Here is a 19,338-nt window from a genome sequence, read left to right on the forward strand (position 1 = left end):
GACCCCCCCAGGACCCCCTTTTTCCTGCGTGGTGGTGCCGGTGGTGTCCCCCCCCGTGCGCCCCTGCCCGCCGGCGGCCGCGCCGTGCGCCGCTGTGACGTGCGCTCGGCGGCTTCTGTTTCCTCCCCGTGCTCAGCTCGCGCCCCGGTTTCCTGTGCCGCCGACGTTACCATAAAGGGCAGCCGCCGGAGCAGCTTCGGGGACGGCCCCGAGCGTGTCACCGAGCCGCTGACGGCGTGGGGTGAGGTTTGGGGACGGGCTGCAAGGCGGTGCCGGCGGTCCTGCAGTTCCCTGGCCCCGCGGGAGAAAGGATTCCCGTGGGAATTGCATCCGTGCCTCAGTTTTGCCGTCTGTAAAATGGGCCCAAAAGCACCTCTGCGCCCCCCCAAAGTCAGGCTTTTTTCCCCCAAAAAGCCGGTTGTTTTTTTTTTAACACCTCTGCTGCAGCCAGGGTGGGAAGTGGCTCGGGTTTTGCAGGCGTCTGCTCCCGCTCAGCGGTGTGTGTAGGGGATCCCTTGGTACATGCAGGGGATCCCTTGGTACGTGTAGGGGATCCCTTGGTGCACGCAGAGCACTGCTGCTCTTGGCGCATGCAGGGAATGAACCCTTGGTGCGTGCAAAGCACTGGATCCCTCGGTACATGCAAGGCACCAGATCCCTTGGTGCATGCAGGGGATCTCCTGGTGTATGCAAAGCACTGATCCCTTGGTATGTGCAGGGGATCTTTGCATGCATGCAAAGCACTGGATCGTTTGCTACGTGTAGGGGATCCCTCGGTGCATGCAATGCACTGGATCCCTCAGTGCACACAGGGCATCCTTTGGACCTTTGGGGCATGCAAAGCACTGGATCCCTTGGTATGTGCAGGGGATCCCTCGGCGCATGCATTGGATCCCTTGGTGCATGCAAAGCACTGGATCCCTCGGTGCACACAGGGGATCCCTTGGGGCATGCAGGGGATCCCTTGGTGCATACAAAGCACTGGATCCCTTGGTACATGCACTGGATCCCTCGGTGCTCGCAGTGGATCCCTTGATGCCCGCCCCCCCCCGGTGCCTCCCGCCCGGTGCCGCCAGGGGGCGCCCGCGGCCGCCTCCGCCCCGGCCCGCAGCGGGCAGAGCCCGGGGGGTCCCGCTGGGAGCACTGGGAGCACTGGGGTGGGGCGGCGGGGCGGGGCCTGCGCTAACTGGGAGCGCTGGGAGTGCTGGGGGCTGTGGTGCTGGGCCTGCAGGCACGGGGAGCACTGGTGTGGGGCACTGGAGGCACTGGGAAGCACTGGGAGCTCTGGTGTTGGACCCTGCAGGCACTGGGAGCACTGGCACTGGGCTCTGGGGGCACTGGGAGCACTGGGGCTGTGTACTGGTGGCACTGGGAGCACTGGTACTGGGCCCTGGAGGCACTGGGAGCACTGGTGTTGGGTCCTGCGGGCACTGGGAACACTGGTGTTCGACTCTGGGGTCACTGGGAGTACTGGGAGGCACTGCTGCTGGGCCCTGGAGGCACTGGGAAGCACTGGGAGCACTGGTACTGGGCCCTGCAGGCACTGGGAGCACTGGGGCTGTGTACTGGAAAGCACTGGGAGCACTGGTGTTGGGCCCTGTGGGCACTGGGAGCACTGGTGTTCGACTCTGGGGGCACTGGGAGAACTGGGAGCAATGGGAGCTCTGGTGTTGGGCACTGGAAGCACTGAAAGTACTGGTGCTGTGCACTGGGGGCACTGGTATTGGGCCCTACGGGCACTGGGAGCACTGGGGCTGTGTACTGGGAAGCACTGGGAGCACTGGGGCTGTATACTGGGAACTACTGGGAGCTCTGGTGTTGGACCCTACGGGCACTGGGAACACCGGGGCTGTGTCCTGGGCAGCACTGGGAGCTCTGGTGCTGCGCACTGGGTCTGTGCCCCGCTCATACTGGTGTTACTGGTCCCACTGGTTCCCTCAGGCCGCGCAGGCCGCGTCCCCTTTAACCCCCCCTCCCCTCCTCTCCGCGCCGTGACGTCACCCCGTCATCAGAGGGGAGGGGGGGCGTGGCTTCACTCGGCGCGCGCGCGCGCGGCGGGCGGGGCGCGGCCGGGGCGGGGCGCGCATGCGCGGCGGGGCGGGGCGGCGCGCGCATGCGCAGCAGCCCCCGGCGGCGCCGACAAGGAGAGGGGAGGGAGGAGGAGGAGGAGGAGGAGGAGGAGGAAGAAGCAGGGGGCAGGGGCGGGGGGGGGGGAGGAGGAGGAGGAGGAGAAGAAGAAGGCCCGGCGGAGGCGGGGGGGAGCGGAGCATGAATGGCGCAAGATGGCGGACCATGTGCAGGTGAGGGGGGAGGCCCCCGGGGGGCCGCCACGCCTCGGCCCGCCTCGCTCCTGCCAGGCCTCGGGGCCTGCGGCACGGGGCTAGGCCGCGGCGGGGGGAGGGGAGGGGGGGGAGGATCGCCTCAGGGTCTCGTCAGGATCCCCTCAGCAACATGCCGGGATCCCCTCAGGATCCTCTCAGCGCCCACCGCCAGGATTCCCTCAATATCCCTCCGAGATCCCATCAGGATCCCCTCAGGATCTCCTCATGATCCCGTCAGGATCCCCTCAGGACCCCGTCAGGATTCCCTCAATATCCCGTCAGGATCCCCTCAGCACCCCTCCAAGATCCCCTTAGCACCTCGTCAAGATCCCCCCAGGACCCCCCAGGATCCCCTCAGGATCCCCTCAACATCCCTTCAGGATTCCCTCAATATCCCATCAGGATCCCCTTAGCACCTCTCCAAGATCGCCTCAGCACCCCCTCAGGATCCCCTCAGCAACCCTCCAGGATCCCCTTAATATCCTGTTCGGATCCTCACAGCCACCCCCCCAAGATCCCCTTAGCACCTTGTCAGGACCCCCCAGGGTTCCCCAGGACCCCCTCAGGATCCCCTTTGCACCCCTCCAGTACTCCCCCAAGATCCCCAGAAGGATCCCCTCAGGACTCCCCCAGGATCCCCTCAGGACCCCCAGGATCCCCTTAGCACCCCATTAGCACCCCCCAGCACCCCCTCCCCACTCCCCAGCCCCATATGGGGGCGGTGGGCACCGTGGTGCGGAGGGGCTCGCTGCGTTACCCCCTATATTTCCCCCCAAATTCCCCTAATTTCCCTCTTTCCCTTTAAAAACCCGCTCTCCTTTTACTAAACCCCCCTCAAAACTCATCTGGCTCTCAAAACCCTGCTGCGGGCCTGGCTGAAGCCGCCCTCCGAAAGCCCTGCCTGGCTCTCCGTTAAATATCGGGGTGAGAAACTGGAAGTTTGGGCACTGCCATCGCCGGCTGGCGGCTCCAGGGGGGGTTAAAATTTAACGGCGGGGGCTCGGGAGATGTTTGGCTCCGAGGGAAAAGTTGTTTGCAGGCCGGGGTCAGGCACCTGCAGCCTGGCACGGTGCCTTCGGCCGGCCGGGCAGAGGTGGAGGGATCGCTCGGCGTCGTGGCTGGGGGTGCTGGGAGCGTTTTTTATCCTCTTTTTCTTCTCCCCGCCGCAGGTAAAGGCGCCCAGCAGCAGCTCTGGAGAGCCCTCAGGTAGCTGCCGGCAGCCAGGAGAGCGCTAGGTTGGCTTCAGAACTGCCTCGGGATCGCTGCGTGGCAGGAGGACGCGGGGGTTTTGGTGCTAGGTGCATTTTTGGGGGGAGAAAAGGGCTTTCCGAAGTGGGAAACTCTGCTCGTTTTGGTGTTATTTGAGCTAATTAAACCCAGCGTTCGTTTAACAGAGCTGGTGTTGAGTTATCCAGCATCACCTGGAGACGTTGCCTCTCGGTGCGAGCAACCCAGGGCTGCTTTTATGGCACGTGCTGTGAGATTTGGGCCTGTTTTAGCAGGAATCGGGGCTTGCAGGTAAATATTACGGGGTTTGGAAGGTTCCTGCAGTCGTTGAGGGCTTTGCTTGGGTTGTGCGTCCAGTCTGGTCCCTAAAAACCCGAGGTTATGTGAAGTTTGAGGGCCCACGGGTGGTGCTGGTGATACCGTGCGATGCCTGCAAGCTCCTCTTGTAGGGGAGACCACCCGGGGCAGGGGCAGTGAGAATCAGGCGATTTTGGGGGGCTGGGAGCTCCTCCGGCCTGAAATCGCTGCACGTTTCTTGGAGAAACTTGTCCATTTCTCCACGAACTTACCCGACCTTCTTTTCAATGCATATTTCTGTCGGATCCGGGGCTTGCAAGCGTTGCCTAAACTTGTTCACGGCAGAGGAGAGCAGAATTAGCTTCGCGGGCGAATATGAATCCTGTTCCCCTTTCCCCCTCTGCCTTGGAAACGGATTTATTTCATTTTTTTCTCCTTTTCTTGCCTTTTAGATGCTTTCCAGGTGGTTGCCCTAAGACGGGATGCGCTTACGGGGAGTGAATATCCCTGTGGGAGAGTGGGTGCTGTAGGATGGCGAGGGGTTCTGTGGCTTTGCGGGTTGAATGTTCCTATTTGTTTGGAGTGTTTTTTTTTTTAAAAAATACGTTTTTGTGGCACTTAAAACTCCTTGCCACCTCTGCGTGGCTGCGTGTGCTGCTGGCTGTCTGACTCCAGGATGAAATGAAAGGATTTTGGTGCCCGTGAGATGTAAAAGGACAGGTACCCAGCTGGGTGCTCAAATAGACAACTAACAAATCTGCTATCTTAAAGTAAATCACGCTTTTTTTTCCCCCTTCTTTACCTGATTCCAGGCTCAGGTCAGGGTGTTCCAAATCCCGGAGATTTTCACCCAGTTTTCCTTTTTTTTTTTTTAACGAGCTGACAGCTCGCAGCAGAGCGCTGGGAAACTTCCGCGCTGGGAGCAGCTCTGGGTGCGTGCAGGTGCTGTGCAGGGCCAGGCTGCCACCAGGAGCTCCCTTACAGCCCCCTCACAGCTCCCTCTTGCAGAAGGAACTCTTTGAAAACCCTTAATTTGCCCCAGAAGTGCTCAGGTGGGCGCTCCTGGGTCATTTTCCCCCCTTGCATGCTGCTGACGGACAGAAATCGGGCAGGCCACGTGTGAGCACGGCCACTGGGGGAGGTTTCCCAGGGCTCAGCAAACGCCCTGCTGCTCCCGGGACTTTCTGAGCCTGGATGTTTCACTCCATCCCTAACAGAACCTGCCTTTTTATTCTTTTTTTTCCTGGTGTTTCTGCCTTCCAAAGGACATTGTGTTGGCTCAAAGGCAAAATCTAATTTGCCTCTCGACATCCGTAAGGTTGGGCTCGCTCCGGAGGAACCCCTGGAGGCTGAGATGCGTCTTTCCCATCTGATACCAAGCGAGGGCAAGGTTACAGAGGGAAAAGAGTCACGCTGTGGCCTGCTGCCCACCTGCAAATCGCTCAGAATACTTTTTCTTGTGTTTTAGTTCAAGGTTTTAGGCATTGGAGGCGCTGCGAGCTCTCGCCGAGGACTTGTATTTATCTCAGAATAGCCCAAGGGAGTGCTCCGGGCCTGGGGAGGGTAAAGCAGTGCTCCGACACTAAAAATAGAGCTGGCAGCGTTTCTTTTGCAATTCAGGCTCTATTTTTTTTTTAAACTGTGCACTTTTTTAAGCCCTGCTGCTGCCGGGATGCTCTGCAGAGTGGGATCCCGGCTGGAGCGAGGAGATTTGCGGTAGCAGAAGCTCAGCCCCTGAAGGGAGCCAAACTTGGAATAGAACAACCCCTTTTTGGCTTTGGGGGCTCCAGTTTTTGCTGCCTGCTGGCTGGAACAATTTTGGGAGGACTCCTCGGTGCCAGGTAAGGCTCTGCTCGCTCTCCTGTCGTGGAGCAGCCCACGTGGGAGCTGCCTTCTCGGTGCCTTTTTGGGGTGAAATCCCAGCCTTCTTCAAACCCCTGAGAGCCTTCGTTGGGTTCAGGGCAGCGGCCCCGTCTCCTCTCCCTGCTCCAGCCGCCCAGAAGATGGTCCGTGTTCCCTCTGATAGCCAGCACTAATGCAATTAGGGGGGATTTGTTCGTTTTAATCATTTAAGAGATGGCTGGCGGCTCTGTAGCTCAGGAACTTTGGTACTGCTCATAACGCCTGGGCTGGGGGCAGCGCGGTTGGCTTTTTTTGTGAGCCTGGAGGGCTAAAGCAGAGTTTAAAAAGTTGTCCTTTTGCTACTTAAATTGCTGGTGAAAACATAAATTTGTTTTCCTGCGTCTCAGCTGTGGTTTTAAGCAAACGTTTAGGAGCAAGTGATGCTTTTCTGGGGGTAGGGCTGCGTGACTTCGCTGCAGGGGGCTGATTTTTGGGAGAGTGACTGGCTCTGGTTGGTGTAAAGTGTTATTGTGGGAGCCAAGCGGGTCCGTGTAAAATCCCAAACGTACCCTGCAACTTCGGGCACCTTCAGAGGCAAATGAGACCCTCAGGATCTGCCACTTGTGGAGTTGGTGGTGCTGGTCACGCTTAGGATGTGTTAATTCAAATAAAATACCAAAAGGCACTGCTGGAGGCTCACCTGGAGCGCTCAGCACCCTGCTGGGGGCTGTTAGCACCGGGATACAGGAGCAGCTCCTCTCCTAAAGCTCTGCTCTCGCCCTTTTCCTTCTTTGGGACCATTCAAACAGCTTATGAAGTGTACCAGCACGTCTTGCTGCTTGCTACAGGTGGCTAGTTTAAAGAATAAACGTAGAATTGTAGCTGAACTTTGGAAATTAAAGTTTGCAGTTCTCCTTTTAACGTAAATTCAGCAGGAATCCTTCTAGCTGAACTTTGATTTATAAATTTTTACAGTTCTCCCTTTAACATAAATTATCCAGGAATGCTTCTAGCTGAACTTTCAATGTATAAGTTTTTACAGTTCTCCTTTTAACATGCTAAATTATACAGCAAGGCTTAACAGGAACAAGAAAACAAGAAGATATTTATGAGAATGGGAACGGGAAACTCTGTCCTTACCTGCCAGCGTCAAGTAAGAACATTGTTAGTTTGAATAGCAGCCGGATTTGGTTTCATGTCCGCTGGAAATGCTGAATTCTGTAAAAGGTGGATTTTTTTTTCCCCAAAAAGGTGGTGATTTAAAGGTTTCTCTCCCGGTGTGGCAGGTCAGCAGGTAAATCTGTGAGGTTTGTGTCTGTGTAATCAGGCAGGAAGCGGTGGGTCAGTTCTTGATCTCATTCTTGGTCTTATTTCATGCCAATTTGATGCAGCACTCGGGCTTACGGTGGGTTTTTAGTGATTGCTTTTTCCTTTAAAGCTGCAGGATTTAAAGTAGCGTGGTTCTGGAGTTATTAAAATGATGTAGAAGACACGGGGCGGTGAAGCATCCCCTGGATGTTTCCATGCTGCTCGTTGGTGTCCTGGCTGTGGCTGGAAGGACTTCAGTTGTGGCTCGGCATGGAGAAGGGGCTTTACCCCACTGCTGTTGGGCTTTGTCACGCTTTGGGACACAAGAACAGATCAGGAGGGAGAGGGTGATAGATATTTTGGCTTCAGCCAGGCACCTTCGTGGTCTCAGGAGTCCCTTCGAGGTCTCTGCCCCCAGGGATTTCGGGGCTCCCGTTGCAGCTGGCGCCACGTTTCTTGCCCCAGACTACCCAAAACCCCACAAACCCGGTCACCCCCTGGGTAAGATCACCAGAAAGATTTCTGTTAGCACAGAAACCTGTCACTTATCCCCTTTATTTGTAACAGGATTGTCAACAGCCCGCGTGTCTCACGCTGCAAGGCCAGTTTATGAAGGGAAAAGCCTCCCCTTTTGCTGCTAAACACCTCCACTTGGGGATCAGCTCCAAATCCTTTCCATCCTTTTTTATCTCCTGCCAGTCAAACGAGCTCTGCACCCACGTACCCTGTGGACTCTGGATCTGCAGGGGATCAGCGTCAGGCCTGTGGTGGCATTTTCTTTCGTGCGTGGTTCCTCGATGCACCTTTTACACGGTTTATTCCTCGTCCTGATGTTCCGATTTAATTGTCCAGCGTGAGCTCAGCAGCACGAGGATGTTCTTTCTGTGTCATCCCAGCGTTTTGTGTTCCCGTTTGGAGCCGCGGTGCCCCGCTATCAGCAGCGTGGTGATTACAGGAGCGATAGTCCAAGGACGTTGCTCTGCAAAGTGCTAATTCGGGTGTTTCTCTTCTAGCCCCAGATAATATCCGTAGCTGCAGCGTTACCGCTGGCTTGGAGGCAGCCTGCAGGGCTCGAGTCGTTTTGCTGCTGCTGGATGCTTCGTTTGGGCAGCCCCCATCCCTTCCTAGCTGTGGGTTTGGGTTACAGCACCAGGGAGCTCTCGTTACGGCCTCAGCAGTGTCAGCAGGGATCACTGCTCTTGTTTTATTTCCTTATTCTTACGTTTTCCCCCAAGAGCCCTCCATTATTGTTTTATTTTCCCGTTTGTTCCACGCCAAGGTGCTTCCCTCCTCCGAAATTCTGTATTCAGGTGAGCAGCGCTGCACAATTCGATGTCATCTTCAGAGATGATGGATATGCGACCGCTTTTCCGGAGGAGTCAGACCTTAAAAACCAGCGTGAGCATCCTATCGGGCTCAGTGCTGCACGTGGAGGGGGAGCCAGGATGCTCCCTGAACGTTTTTCATTTCGGGAAAGGCAATGAAACCGCTCGGGCAAACGTTATGACAAAAACATTTAGCAACTTGAGGTTAGGAATTGCTTTTATTGCCTTTTTTTTTAGTTTTGAAATTAAATATTACTTGGTCGCGATAAATAAACGTTACGCCTTGTTTCGTGGCAAGCTTCTGCGCAAATTCTGCGCCTGCCTGAGAAGAAGAAACCATTACTTTGTGCTAAAAGTGATGCTGTGCCTGTTGGGACATCCCAAATCTGCTTTGGGGTCCCCGAGGTCGGACCGAAGACCCCCGTGGCTGCGTGGCACGAGGGGCTGCAAACCTGAGGCTTGGCCCTGCTGAGATCCTCTCCTCCCCTGGGTGTTTTTAAGGTGCTCAGCAGGCTTGGGGCTGAGTTCATCCTCCTGCAGTCAGCACAAACACCACGTTTTGTCCTTGTTATCGAGCTCGCCCAGGTGCTGGTGTGAATTCAAAGCGTTTCTCCAGTTGCTCTACAGCATCGTGGAGGAAAATGGCAGGGCTGAATCCCGACAGAAATCCCCTTCCAGCCTGGCTTGAAGACTGTTCATCACGGAGAAAGAAATGAGAGCTCCTTATTGATACCCGGAGAGATTCGGGGAGCTGCCTGGAAGTACCACAGCAATAAATAACTTTCGGAGCTGTGCTGGAGGGGCAGAAGTAAGTTTGCTTTGGCCGTTATTAGGAGGATAAATGGAAACGGGCAATTTATTGCTCCGATTCTCTTAACAAATGAGGGTGATGAGCCATGAGACCTTGATTTTACAGCGATGAGCACTTACCGAGCGCATCGTCCTGGTCCTTGGCAGTTAACAGTTGCATCGCTCAGCTTAAAAGCTTTTTTATTTTTGGTTGAAATACCTGACATTCATCGAGCGACCCGAGGCGTTCTCTGAGCCTCAGTCTCTTCAATCACCGGGGCCCTTTGACTGCTGCGACGCGTCCCTCGTTGCACGGCTGCATTTGTGAAATCCCGGTGCCTCCGAGCCACGTCTTCCTTCTCCTTGTCTCGCCGAGAAGGCAGCGAGGGAGTGGAGAGAGCCAGCTCCTGTCTGCAGCACCAAAAACCAGCGCAGGATCGGACCCCAGGCTTCAGGTTGGAGCAGCGTGCGCAGCCCCTGCCACTTGTGCAGCTCCATTTAACTCCACGTGCGTGTTTCAGGAGTCCACAGGCATATGGCAAGTACAGAAATCCACATTTCTTGGCCTTAAAACCTCCAAAGGAAAGCAGGAATGGATGGTGGCCCCTTCCCACCCCCGGGAGGTGCCAAAACTGGAGGTGGGACCGTGGTGACTCTGCTTCTGCTGCCCGTTGTGTGCTCCTGGTGATGGAGGAGGCAGAGATCTCGTGGCGTGCCCTCTGCTTTCCCAGCAGGTCTGGCTGGGATTCTAACACATGGGGGGGATACAGGAAGGGATGAGTGTGCTGAAAATAACCACGGGGAACATGTTGCAGGATCCCTGGCTCAGCGAGCCGCTAACCAGAAGGCAGGAAGAAGGAACGGCGTGGAAACAACGTGCGTCGGGAGGATTCCCAGCAGCTTACATCCCTCGGGATAAAAACCACCAGGCAGCAGCGAAGTTTGGGTCGATCTTGCACCTAAAACGGAGCAGTTGGTGTCGGCACCTGCTCGCCTCTCGCTCGCCTCCTCCCCCGAGCCGTCAGGGCTCGCTCCTTTCTCCTTTCTGGCTCTGCCATCTTGAGCGTGCCGAGCACGGCGTGCGGTTCCTCAATTTGCTGAAATGGGAACTGTCAGCGTGGCGAAGGCAAACTCCCGTCAACTAAACCTGCCTCGAGCTCGTTGCAGCCCGTGGATGTAAAGAGCGTTGCTTAAGCAACCGTGTAATACAAGATCAATTCCCCAGCCGGCCCCCAGGGACTCCTTTTAGGTAGCTGTTATTCTCCTCGTGGTATTTATCATTTTAAAGATGATCACGCGTTGTTTATCTTCACCATGGGGAGAACACGGAGCAGCGCTGAGTTTTATTTGCAGCTTGTAGCATAAATGAGATTGATGGGTTGCTTTGCTTCCACGCTTCGAGCTTCACGGCTACTTTTGGTGGGCAAGAGATCTTAGAAAGGGGGTGCCAGAGAGGGGAAGACTCAATTCTTCCCAGCGTTTGACATTAAAGGAAGCAGCAGCAACATCTTGCAGGGTTCGTAGGTGTTCCTGCTCACCCGGGGAGGAGAACACATGGTGCTGAGCCCGGCGGAGAAGACACCCGGTGGCTCTGGAGGACGCTGGTCTGCAGCAAAACTCATCCTCCGAGCTCCTGCTGCCAGGAGGACAGGGAGTGGAAGCTGTGCTCATCGTTTCTCAGGTTGGCTAGGCTCTGATAACCAGAGCTGGTGGAAAAAATGCTGCTTCTGCGTACCAAACCATCACGTTTGGGTAAAATCCTGTGGATTTTGTGTTGTGCTGGTGGAGATCCTGCCCTGGTGGGGCTGCGCTGCAGCCTGGGGGGACGGAGCACAAAGCGAGGGGGTCTCTGTTGGGTGTTTTTGTTTTCTGGTAGGGACACAAACCCATCTGACTTCCGTTTGCAGCAGCACAAATATTTCATTATAAATAGCCGCGGTAAATTGACCTACAAGGGAAGATTCTCTCTCCTTTATTTTTGGCACCCTGAGTCAGTTGTTTTCTCGACGCAGGTTGGCTAGAGAAACGGATGGTAAAATCATCCTAAACTGCATTTAATGTTAAAAGAGTGGATGTGAAGTTAATAATTGATCTCTGTAAGGTCAGCTGAGAAGGCTGTATGGGAAAAGCCGCCCTGTATGGCAGGAAAAAGTGTCGGGATCCTTTGGGTCTGGACTTGTTCAGCCTGGGTACGGGGTGAAGTTGGAGAGCAGCCCCGATGGCTCTCCTGCTGCCTGGGCACCCCTGGGTACGAGCACCCGGGTTCCCAGCTGGCTCCTGAAGTCTGCTTGATAAACTTCCCGAGCTGTTCATCTAGAAAAGAGTGAATAACTCGAATTTGGGTTACTTGTGATTGCTTTTAGTGCTTTTTTTCTTCTTTTTGCCTCGCCTTTTGGACCCGTAGCGGGGTGCCGGAGCGTTTCTGCGTGCCCCGTGCTCTGCTGTCTCATGCCTTGGTCCTTATCTACAACACGCAGGGCTCTTGCCCTGCACAGTCGTTACACTAAATGCCTTTTTTTTTTTTTTTTATCTTGGCTGGAAGAGAAGGTACAGCCTGGTCTCTGTAGTGAAATAATCCCCACCTCCTCGCTGCCCCGACCGTCTGTGGCGTTTGGGAGCTGGATGCTGGAGCAAAGGTGGCTCGACTTCTCCCCCCAGGGTGGAGACGAAGGGGATCGGCTGCTCTCGTTGCTTCAATATTGAAATGTGCTGAAAATGGAGCTTTGCAAACCCAAAATGGGGTGGCCACAGCTCAGTGCCTCTGCCTGTCAGCGGGACGGACAGGAGAAAATCAGCTTCTTGGTGGGACGTCCCCGGGATATGCCTGAAGGCTGCCGTCAGAGCGCTTTGGTTGGAGCTCAGCGTGTCGTGAGTGCTTGGGGAGTGTTCGAGCACAGCAAATGAAAGAAAAATAAAATGAAATAGCCCTTCACGGCCTCGGAAAATGGGTGAAAGCTCCGCGTTTGGACCCCAGGCTGCCCTTTGAAGCGGCCTCGTAGGCTTTGCTACTTCTCTTCATGAGCCCGAAGATGCTCAGTGCCCTGCAGCTGCGTTTTGGGGGACACCATGAGGAAGAAGCACAAAGCGAGCTGGAGGGACACAGGACGAGTGCCACGGAGCAGCAATCCTCCTCCTGAGCTGCTCGAGGAGTTAAATCAGGGTGGTGTAAAACTCAGTGCAAAAAGCTCTTAAAAAAGAAAAAAAAAAAAAACACAATTTTCTTTCCTAAGGTGTCAGCTCCGCTCTCGGTTGCTGCTGCTCAGCTGACGCCTCCCTGTGAGCTGTTTGTAAGCCACCAGCTTCCCAGCTCCCTTTCCAGCAGAAAGAGTGGAGTCATCTGTGGGACTTTCCTCTTTTTTTTCAGTTTTTGTCCTTTTTTTTTTTTTTTTTTTTACAGCAGGGCTAAAACACCACTGAAGGATGCCGTGATGCTTTTCTGGAAGCCTTTAATTGCAGAGGATGCTGCCAGCAGAACGATTTCTGTCCCCCGAACGTGCTCGTTACCTAGGGAAGGTTTTCTAGATTTCACGGGATTTTCTGTGAAAAAGGAGCTGAAATCCTTGGCTTTTGGGGTTTCTCAGAAGCCAACCGGTGCCCGCTGAGCTCGTCTGCATGGTGCTTGGCACATTTGGCTCTGCTGCACCGCTGAGCACGAGGCTGGGGGCCAAAAATCCATCGCCCTGCTCGCTGCCCTGGGCTGGGAGCCGGTCCCAGTTGTTATCACAGGTTGTGGATCCCTCCAGGAAAAAAAAACAGCCAGGCAGAGATCACCAGAGGGAATGCCTCCTCTGGGACCCGGGGGCGATGTGTGCTTGGTACTGGAGGGCACTGGGGGATACTGGAGGGCACTGGGACCCGCTGCCTTCTGCAGAGATGAGACTGGTGCAGCTGGATTCATCCACCCTGCTTTGCGTGCTCCTAGAAGGATGTGTTTGCAGTCCTTATAACAGATGGAGTTGGGCTTTGTCTAAACAGCCCCTTGAGGCTGTTTTTGCTTTCTGGGGCGGCGTTAACCCCAAAGGAGAGCTCCTGGGCTCCTGTCCAGGCAGTCTCTTTCCCCAGCACTTCTGTTCTTGGGGCACCGATTATTTTTTCGGGAGCAACGGAGCTCACAGGGCACCATTTTCCCTGAAATTACGTTTTAAACCCAACAAAACTCTTGAATACAGTGCGAGGTACAGAAACTTCTGCAGAAACTCCCTGCTTGCGTCTCCTCTAACACTCCCTCTTGTCTGACGGTCGTCCTGGCAGCAGGGCTGGCTGTGTTTGGAATCCCTTTTTCCAACCAAAGAAGCCCAAAGCACAGGAGTTCGGGTACTCTTGCGATGATTTACCCCTGGAAACCCGGGATGAAAATACCTGCGTGTTCACCGAGCAGCCAGAACCCCAGGGAGGCTTCGCATCCATCTGCAAAGCCACTTCTTAAACTAGGACACCTCAGGTTCCGCTGGGGGAAACCATCTGCCTGGATCAGGGTTTATGGCGAATATTTTCCAGTGGTTTGAGCGCACAGCAGCCGCCCGGTGGTTTTATTTCCTTCTGACGTGTTCGTGGAGACGCTGCTCGCAGGCATCCGTCCCCTCGTTCATTTATTCTGCTCTGCTTCAGGTCGTTCTGGCGTGTGTGGTGGAGAAGATGGAACGGCAGCTCCTTCCAGCATCCTGGGATGCTGAAATCTGTCACGGTGCCCTGCAGAGGGGATGCAAACCGGGCTCACCAGGGTTTTGCTGCTGTATGAGATTAAAAACGAGACGTGAGGGGGGAATTTCAGGATGCTGCGATGCCCTCGGGCAGGATGAGAGCAATCCCAGGGCACGAGCTCCTTCTCCTAGGGCCAGGCGGTGGTGGGGAGGCGATGAGGTGCTTTGTCCGGTGCAAAAGGTGGCTGTAAAATTCCCAAGCATCTAATTTAGCAAGTTAAATACATTTCGGAGATCCGGGAGCAAAGTGAGTCAAGTGTTTTCCTTTTCACAAAGGGTAAAATGACACGTGTGTCTACGTGCGTCGAACCTGGGTCAAACTATTGCATAAATAAGCTGTGAAACCTCGCTTCTAATGCCCTTTTCTCTCTGTTCCAGAGCCTAGCCCAGCTAGAGAACCTGTGCAAGCAGCTGTATGAGACCACAGACACTGCGACACGGCTCCAGGCAGAGAAAGCCTTGGTTGAGTTCACCAACAGCCCAGACTGCCTGAGCAAGTGCCAGCTTCTTCTGGAGAGAGGGAGTGTATGTAAAACAACAAAAAAACTGTTCAAAAGGGACCCTGGTGTGTTGGGCACTGGCCCCAGGCGGTGGTATGCAGGGTTTATGTTGCACACCCAGTGCACTCGAGGGGTTTTATCTCTGTTTGTGGGCATCTCTGCCAAAGAAAGTGTTGGATCAGAGAAGAACCAGAATACACCAGCAGCAGGATGCAGGATACACCAGCAGTAAATCCTCCCTAACTTAAAAGCAGAAAGTTTTTCTTCTTTTTAAGTGACCGTTTGATTTTTACTTAGTTCCAGCAGAAATAATTGAATGGCTTTGCCACGAGATCTTTCAAGATTTGATTTTTTTGGCAGAACATGCGCCCAGCTCTCCTATCGATCAGCTTGTTCACAAAAATAGGAGACGTTAAGCAGCGTGTCGTAAAGAATCAGGCCTCCAGGAGGAGGAGGAGGTGGTGAAGGGAGGGGGAGAAGAGTGACACTTCACAGGCTTGGCAAACTTGTACAAAGCAGAGTTGTTTTTTTTATTATAAGGAATTCTCTATAAGTTTTTTGGATTTCTTTGGAGTGAAAAATAAATGTGAACTTCAATCAATTTAAAAAAGTGGATTTGAAACTCTTCTGATGGGAGCTAGCAATCAGTTTACCTGAAGAGAAACGATTTTTTTTAGGAAAGTTTCTAAAGTCTGGCTCGCTCCATACCAGGCAGTCCTTGGAAGTCTTGGAATAAATGGATTTCCTGCATCCTGGATGCTGTGCTTTCTACAGCACATATCACAGAAATTAGCCTGCAAAACCCTTGCCATTTCCCAGGCTGTAACTGGTGGAATCGGCTGCAGCCAGGGGTTTTAGGTGGTTGAATGCCACCGTTTGTGTCCCTGAATTAGGTGCCAGTTCACCAGTCCGTGTGCTGTTCCATAAGAAATACATTTTAACCTGTATTTAGTAATCAGGTGGAAGTCATAAGTGCTTCTTAATGCATAGGATCATACTGCTATGACTCAGAGTGCTAATAGTCTTTTTTTGGGCACGATGTTTTAGCTGACTTCATGCAATTTGACCAGGTTTGCAGTTCTGGGGAACCAGGGCTACCTGAAAGCTGCCAAAATAAAGCCTGCAGGATTTTTGTTTGCAGGGAGGAGTGCTTGTTTTTCCCAATGTTATTCCATTGATATAAATACCCCATAAGAGGTACTGCCCCACGGTGCAGCAGGTATTGCTCTTGCCTGTCCTTCTTTGTGCTCCTGGGCTCCTGGAGTTGGTTTTGTTCTGCTCGGGTTCTGCTTCTGCTTGGGTTCAGTTCCATTATCTTCCTATCTTAAGCTTTTCCTTTCTTGAGCACTTTCTTTGAGTGTTGTGGTTTACTCTACTGTCTGCAAAAACAGAATAAACACTGTGTAGAGGATTTAGACTTAAACTAATGTCTTAAACTCGACTTTCCAGCGAGCAGTTAGCTCAACATTCACCACTGCTGCTTGATCTCCGTGTTCTGCAATGCGCAATAAATGACTTCTTGTTTTTTTTTCTCCACAGTCGTCCTACTCCCAGCTCTTGGCAGCTACATGCCTTACGAAGCTCGTGTCACGCACAAACAACCCCTTACCGTTGGAGCAACGAATAGATATTCGTAAGTGCAAGACTTAATTTTTCATACCAAATGAATGTTAATGATTATTGCACACACTTTCAGCCACAAGTGGGAGGCTTTCTGCAACCTACTGTGCTTTGCAGTGGTTTGGGCATCCCAAGGTATGGAGTGAAAAGAAACATTTTTCTTAGGTGTCATCTTCTGTGTTATTAGCTAGCAGAGCTCAAGGCTGAAGACCTAGAGTTCTTCCAGATGTAAGGGAATGACAACCCTGTGGCTTGTGAATAAATCTTCGTAACGTTTCTTGGGGAAGGTAAAATATGTATGGTGCTCTCCCCTTCTGAGGACATGCTTTCAAAGCTGAAAATCCTTTATGGCTCTCTGAAATATCGTTGAGAGTATTTCCTAAGGGAGCAGTCGGTCTGTCACAGCACTCTTTCCTGGAGAATGACTGATGCTTCCTCTCCTCCAAGGAAGGAGTCTGAATGCCATTCAGACTGCTTTCATTTTTAGAAGCGATGTGATAAATGATCATCCCTGAGGAGAGGTCTTGTAAACCTTTTCAGCTTTTCTTCTTATTTGCACGTGCATTCAGAGGGCTGGATTTAATCTGGTAATACAAAATCAGTTAGGTCTTGGGGAGGAGCTCATACCTGTGTCTAACCTCATCCCAGATTTGTCCCGCAGCTCCAGTACCTTAAAGAAAGGCACAAATAGAAGGTCAATGTTTTTATCTGTCTGCAATGATTATTGTTTTTTGGATTTTTTTCTGAAACAGCTTTCAGAAAGATACTTTTTTCCTAACAGCGTTAACCTCTCGGCTCCAGCTGCAGTGTTTTTGTCTACAGCTAAACCTCTTCTCTGTGTTTCAGGGAACTATGTGCTCAACTACCTTGCCACTAGGCCAAAGCTGGCAACGTTTGTCACGCAGGCACTAATCCAGTTGTATGCCAGGATCACAAAGTTGGGCTGGTTTGACTGCCAGAAGGATGAATATGTCTTCAGGAACGTGATTACAGATGTCACAAGGTTTTTACAGGTCAGGATTTAAGACGAATACACGTGTTGTGGGATGTGGAAGTTCATGTATTTTCAATTATCGTTTTGCACCTTAGAATCCTCTGTCCAATATTTCATCTCCTGTCCTTGGCTGAGTAATGACTCCTGTGGCTAAGAAGCTCAAAACTGACCTATCCTGCCAGCTGCCAGAATTTAAAGCTTGGTGGGGCAGGGATTTATTTCTGGAAAGTGCCAGCGTTAGTATTCAACGGTGAGGAAAGTAGTTGAGTGTTCCAGTTGCACAACTCTCCTTTAAAGCCCTCAAACTTCAATACACCGTGCTGAGTGGTGCAAAATGGTAAACACACGGGCTTATTGTCTGCAGGAGCAGCATGTGCCATGCCTGACTTCCTCTCATTGATTGTTGCAGTGATATGTCATGCAAGCGGCTTTTTATCTGAGTTACCATAACAAAATGTAGCTTAAAATTAGCCCGTTCCACAAATGGTATTGTGAACAACTTTCTTTCAAAGTCTTGGCTGTAGTTTCATAGAGCTACGTGCTGGTTTGTTCCCGCCCCAAAGGAGTGTGCAGGTAGAATGGTTCATTCCTATCAACAGCTCTCCCCAAACTGAAAACTCTCTTCCAGAGAGATCAGCAATTCCTGTGACAGCGTGGATGCTGATTTATTTGCTCCGAAATTTTAACCAAAATAGAAAGTTGGAGGAATAAGCCAAAAGAGAATGAAATGACCAGAAATATCAAGCGTGGAAAAGGAGATATATTGTGCACAAGGCTTTAATTCTGAGAATTTTTAGATTGTTTGCAGTGAGTAGCATCTAAAAAGTGTTAAATGATTCAAAGATCATGCTCCCTTCTGCTCCTGCGTGCTCAAGTTACCTCTTGGGGCTACTAGTGGGCAGGAGGATGTATTATTTTTTTCAGCCATGGGCTCAGCAAGGTTTTCCAGTGGCTTCTGTGTAGATACCATGTAAATACTAGGACTGTTATCAAGAGATGGCTGCCGTAAAGAAGTAGCCGAGGTTGCAAGCCTAAATATTCTTGAATTTCTCTGTTTCAGGTGAGTTCAGTCTTGGGAATTGGAGAAGAGATCAGGGCAATTCGAGCGGAAGGTTGAACTAGGAGAAAAAGGGAAAAAAAAAAAAAGTTATTAGCTACAGCACAGAAACTGGGGCAAAGGAACAATACAGGTTGTTCCTCTTAAACCATTTGATAAATGAAATGCCATTTCGAGTGAAGAGGTGTCTGTAACAGACTCATCTCACAATCGGGCCCTTGTTGGCAGTCTCAAGTGAAGCCAGAGGCTGAAAGGGCTGCGAAGAATGGACTCCCTTCACTGGAAGATAGGGTGTCCTTTCAGCTCTAGGGTCGTGGGGCTGGTGTGTGGCGAATCTTGGTCAGCTGCTACTCGTATTGTTCAAGGCCTGCAGTTGAAAAAGAAAAGTTTATTTCCCAGAGTTTTCATCTGGCAACTTCAGTAGTGGGGCATCTGGACCATCAGGAAGCCGCGGAAGTTTTTGCATGTTTTACCACAGCCTCTGTTAAAATTAAGCAAACTGATTTTAAAAAAAAAAAAATTAACAAGTAAATATTTTTTTGTGTTATATCCCAACCCTGAAAAGATGTGGATTAAGCAATTTTTAAAGTCTATTTTTGTTCAGTCATGTTACCAAATTCTTTAGAAACCTTTGCATTGTTAATGAGATGAAGTATTTCAAAAGCACATTTAAATTCTGTTTGGTGTTGCTCCGAGGCTTTTTCCCAGTCACAATACTACAAGGATAAAGCATTTCTAGTAGAGAAACATGTCTAGAAATCCTCCAAACAGAAAAGCCAGTGAACAACTGTGAAGCTCAAAGAAAACACCCCACCACTAACTCCTTTCCCTGTCCTCTCCTTCCTCAGGATAGTGTAGAGCACTGCATCATAGGAGTGACAATCCTGTCCCAACTAACTAATGAAATTAATCAAGTAAGTGCTACAGCCTTCCTCAGTGAAGTAAGTGTCCAATTTTCTCATTCATATTGTTGTGTCCTGCTGTGTCTGTGCATTGTTTGGTTTTATTTTGGGGGTTGTTTTTGGAGGGGGGTGTTGTGTAGTAGGCGCTTTGGGTTGCTGTGGGGTTTTTGTTTGTGTTTTTTTTTTTTTTTTTACACAATCATTTACTTGTGTGGTAAGATGCTGAAACCTCTTGTCCTGAGGAATTGTCTTTTCACTGGCATCTTCCATCTTCTCTCATGCTTGGATGTAGTCTCCTGAGACCAAAAAGGAGGGAACAACGCTGCACAGTCAGTCAAGCCTACCTAGTGAGGACCAAATCCCAAGCATGAGGGCATCATTAGCACCTCCAGTTGTCAGCCCCTGTCCGTTGTTTCAGCTCGCAGCATTCTTCTGCCAAGAAGTGAACGTAGCATC

The 19,338-nt window shown here is 51.9% G+C and overlaps 1 protein-coding gene across 2 annotated transcripts in view; it reads left to right on the forward strand.

The window, feature by feature from the left end:
* Positions 1-2,205: 2,205 nt before the first annotated feature.
* XPO7 (exportin 7) overlaps positions 2,206-19,338 on the forward strand; it is a 42,351-nt gene continuing 25,218 nt past the window's right edge. The window contains exons 1-5 of one of the 2 annotated variants that reach the window (XM_082779493.1): positions 2,206-2,300; positions 14,188-14,334; positions 15,849-15,942; positions 16,776-16,942; positions 18,829-18,921. In XM_082779493.1, coding sequence (XP_082635619.1) covers positions 2,283-2,300; positions 14,188-14,334; positions 15,849-15,942; positions 16,776-16,942; positions 18,829-18,921 — 519 coding nt within the window. In that variant the 5' untranslated portion in view covers positions 2,206-2,282. The remainder of the gene's footprint in view (positions 2,301-14,187; positions 14,335-15,848; positions 15,943-16,775; positions 16,943-18,828; positions 18,922-19,338) is intronic. The other variant, XM_082779494.1, reaches the window with a different exon arrangement.

The sequence above is a fragment of the Aythya marila genome, assembly GCF_965140915.1.
Source record: "Aythya marila genome assembly, chromosome: 26".
Lineage (NCBI taxonomy): Eukaryota > Metazoa > Chordata > Aves > Anseriformes > Anatidae > Aythya > Aythya marila.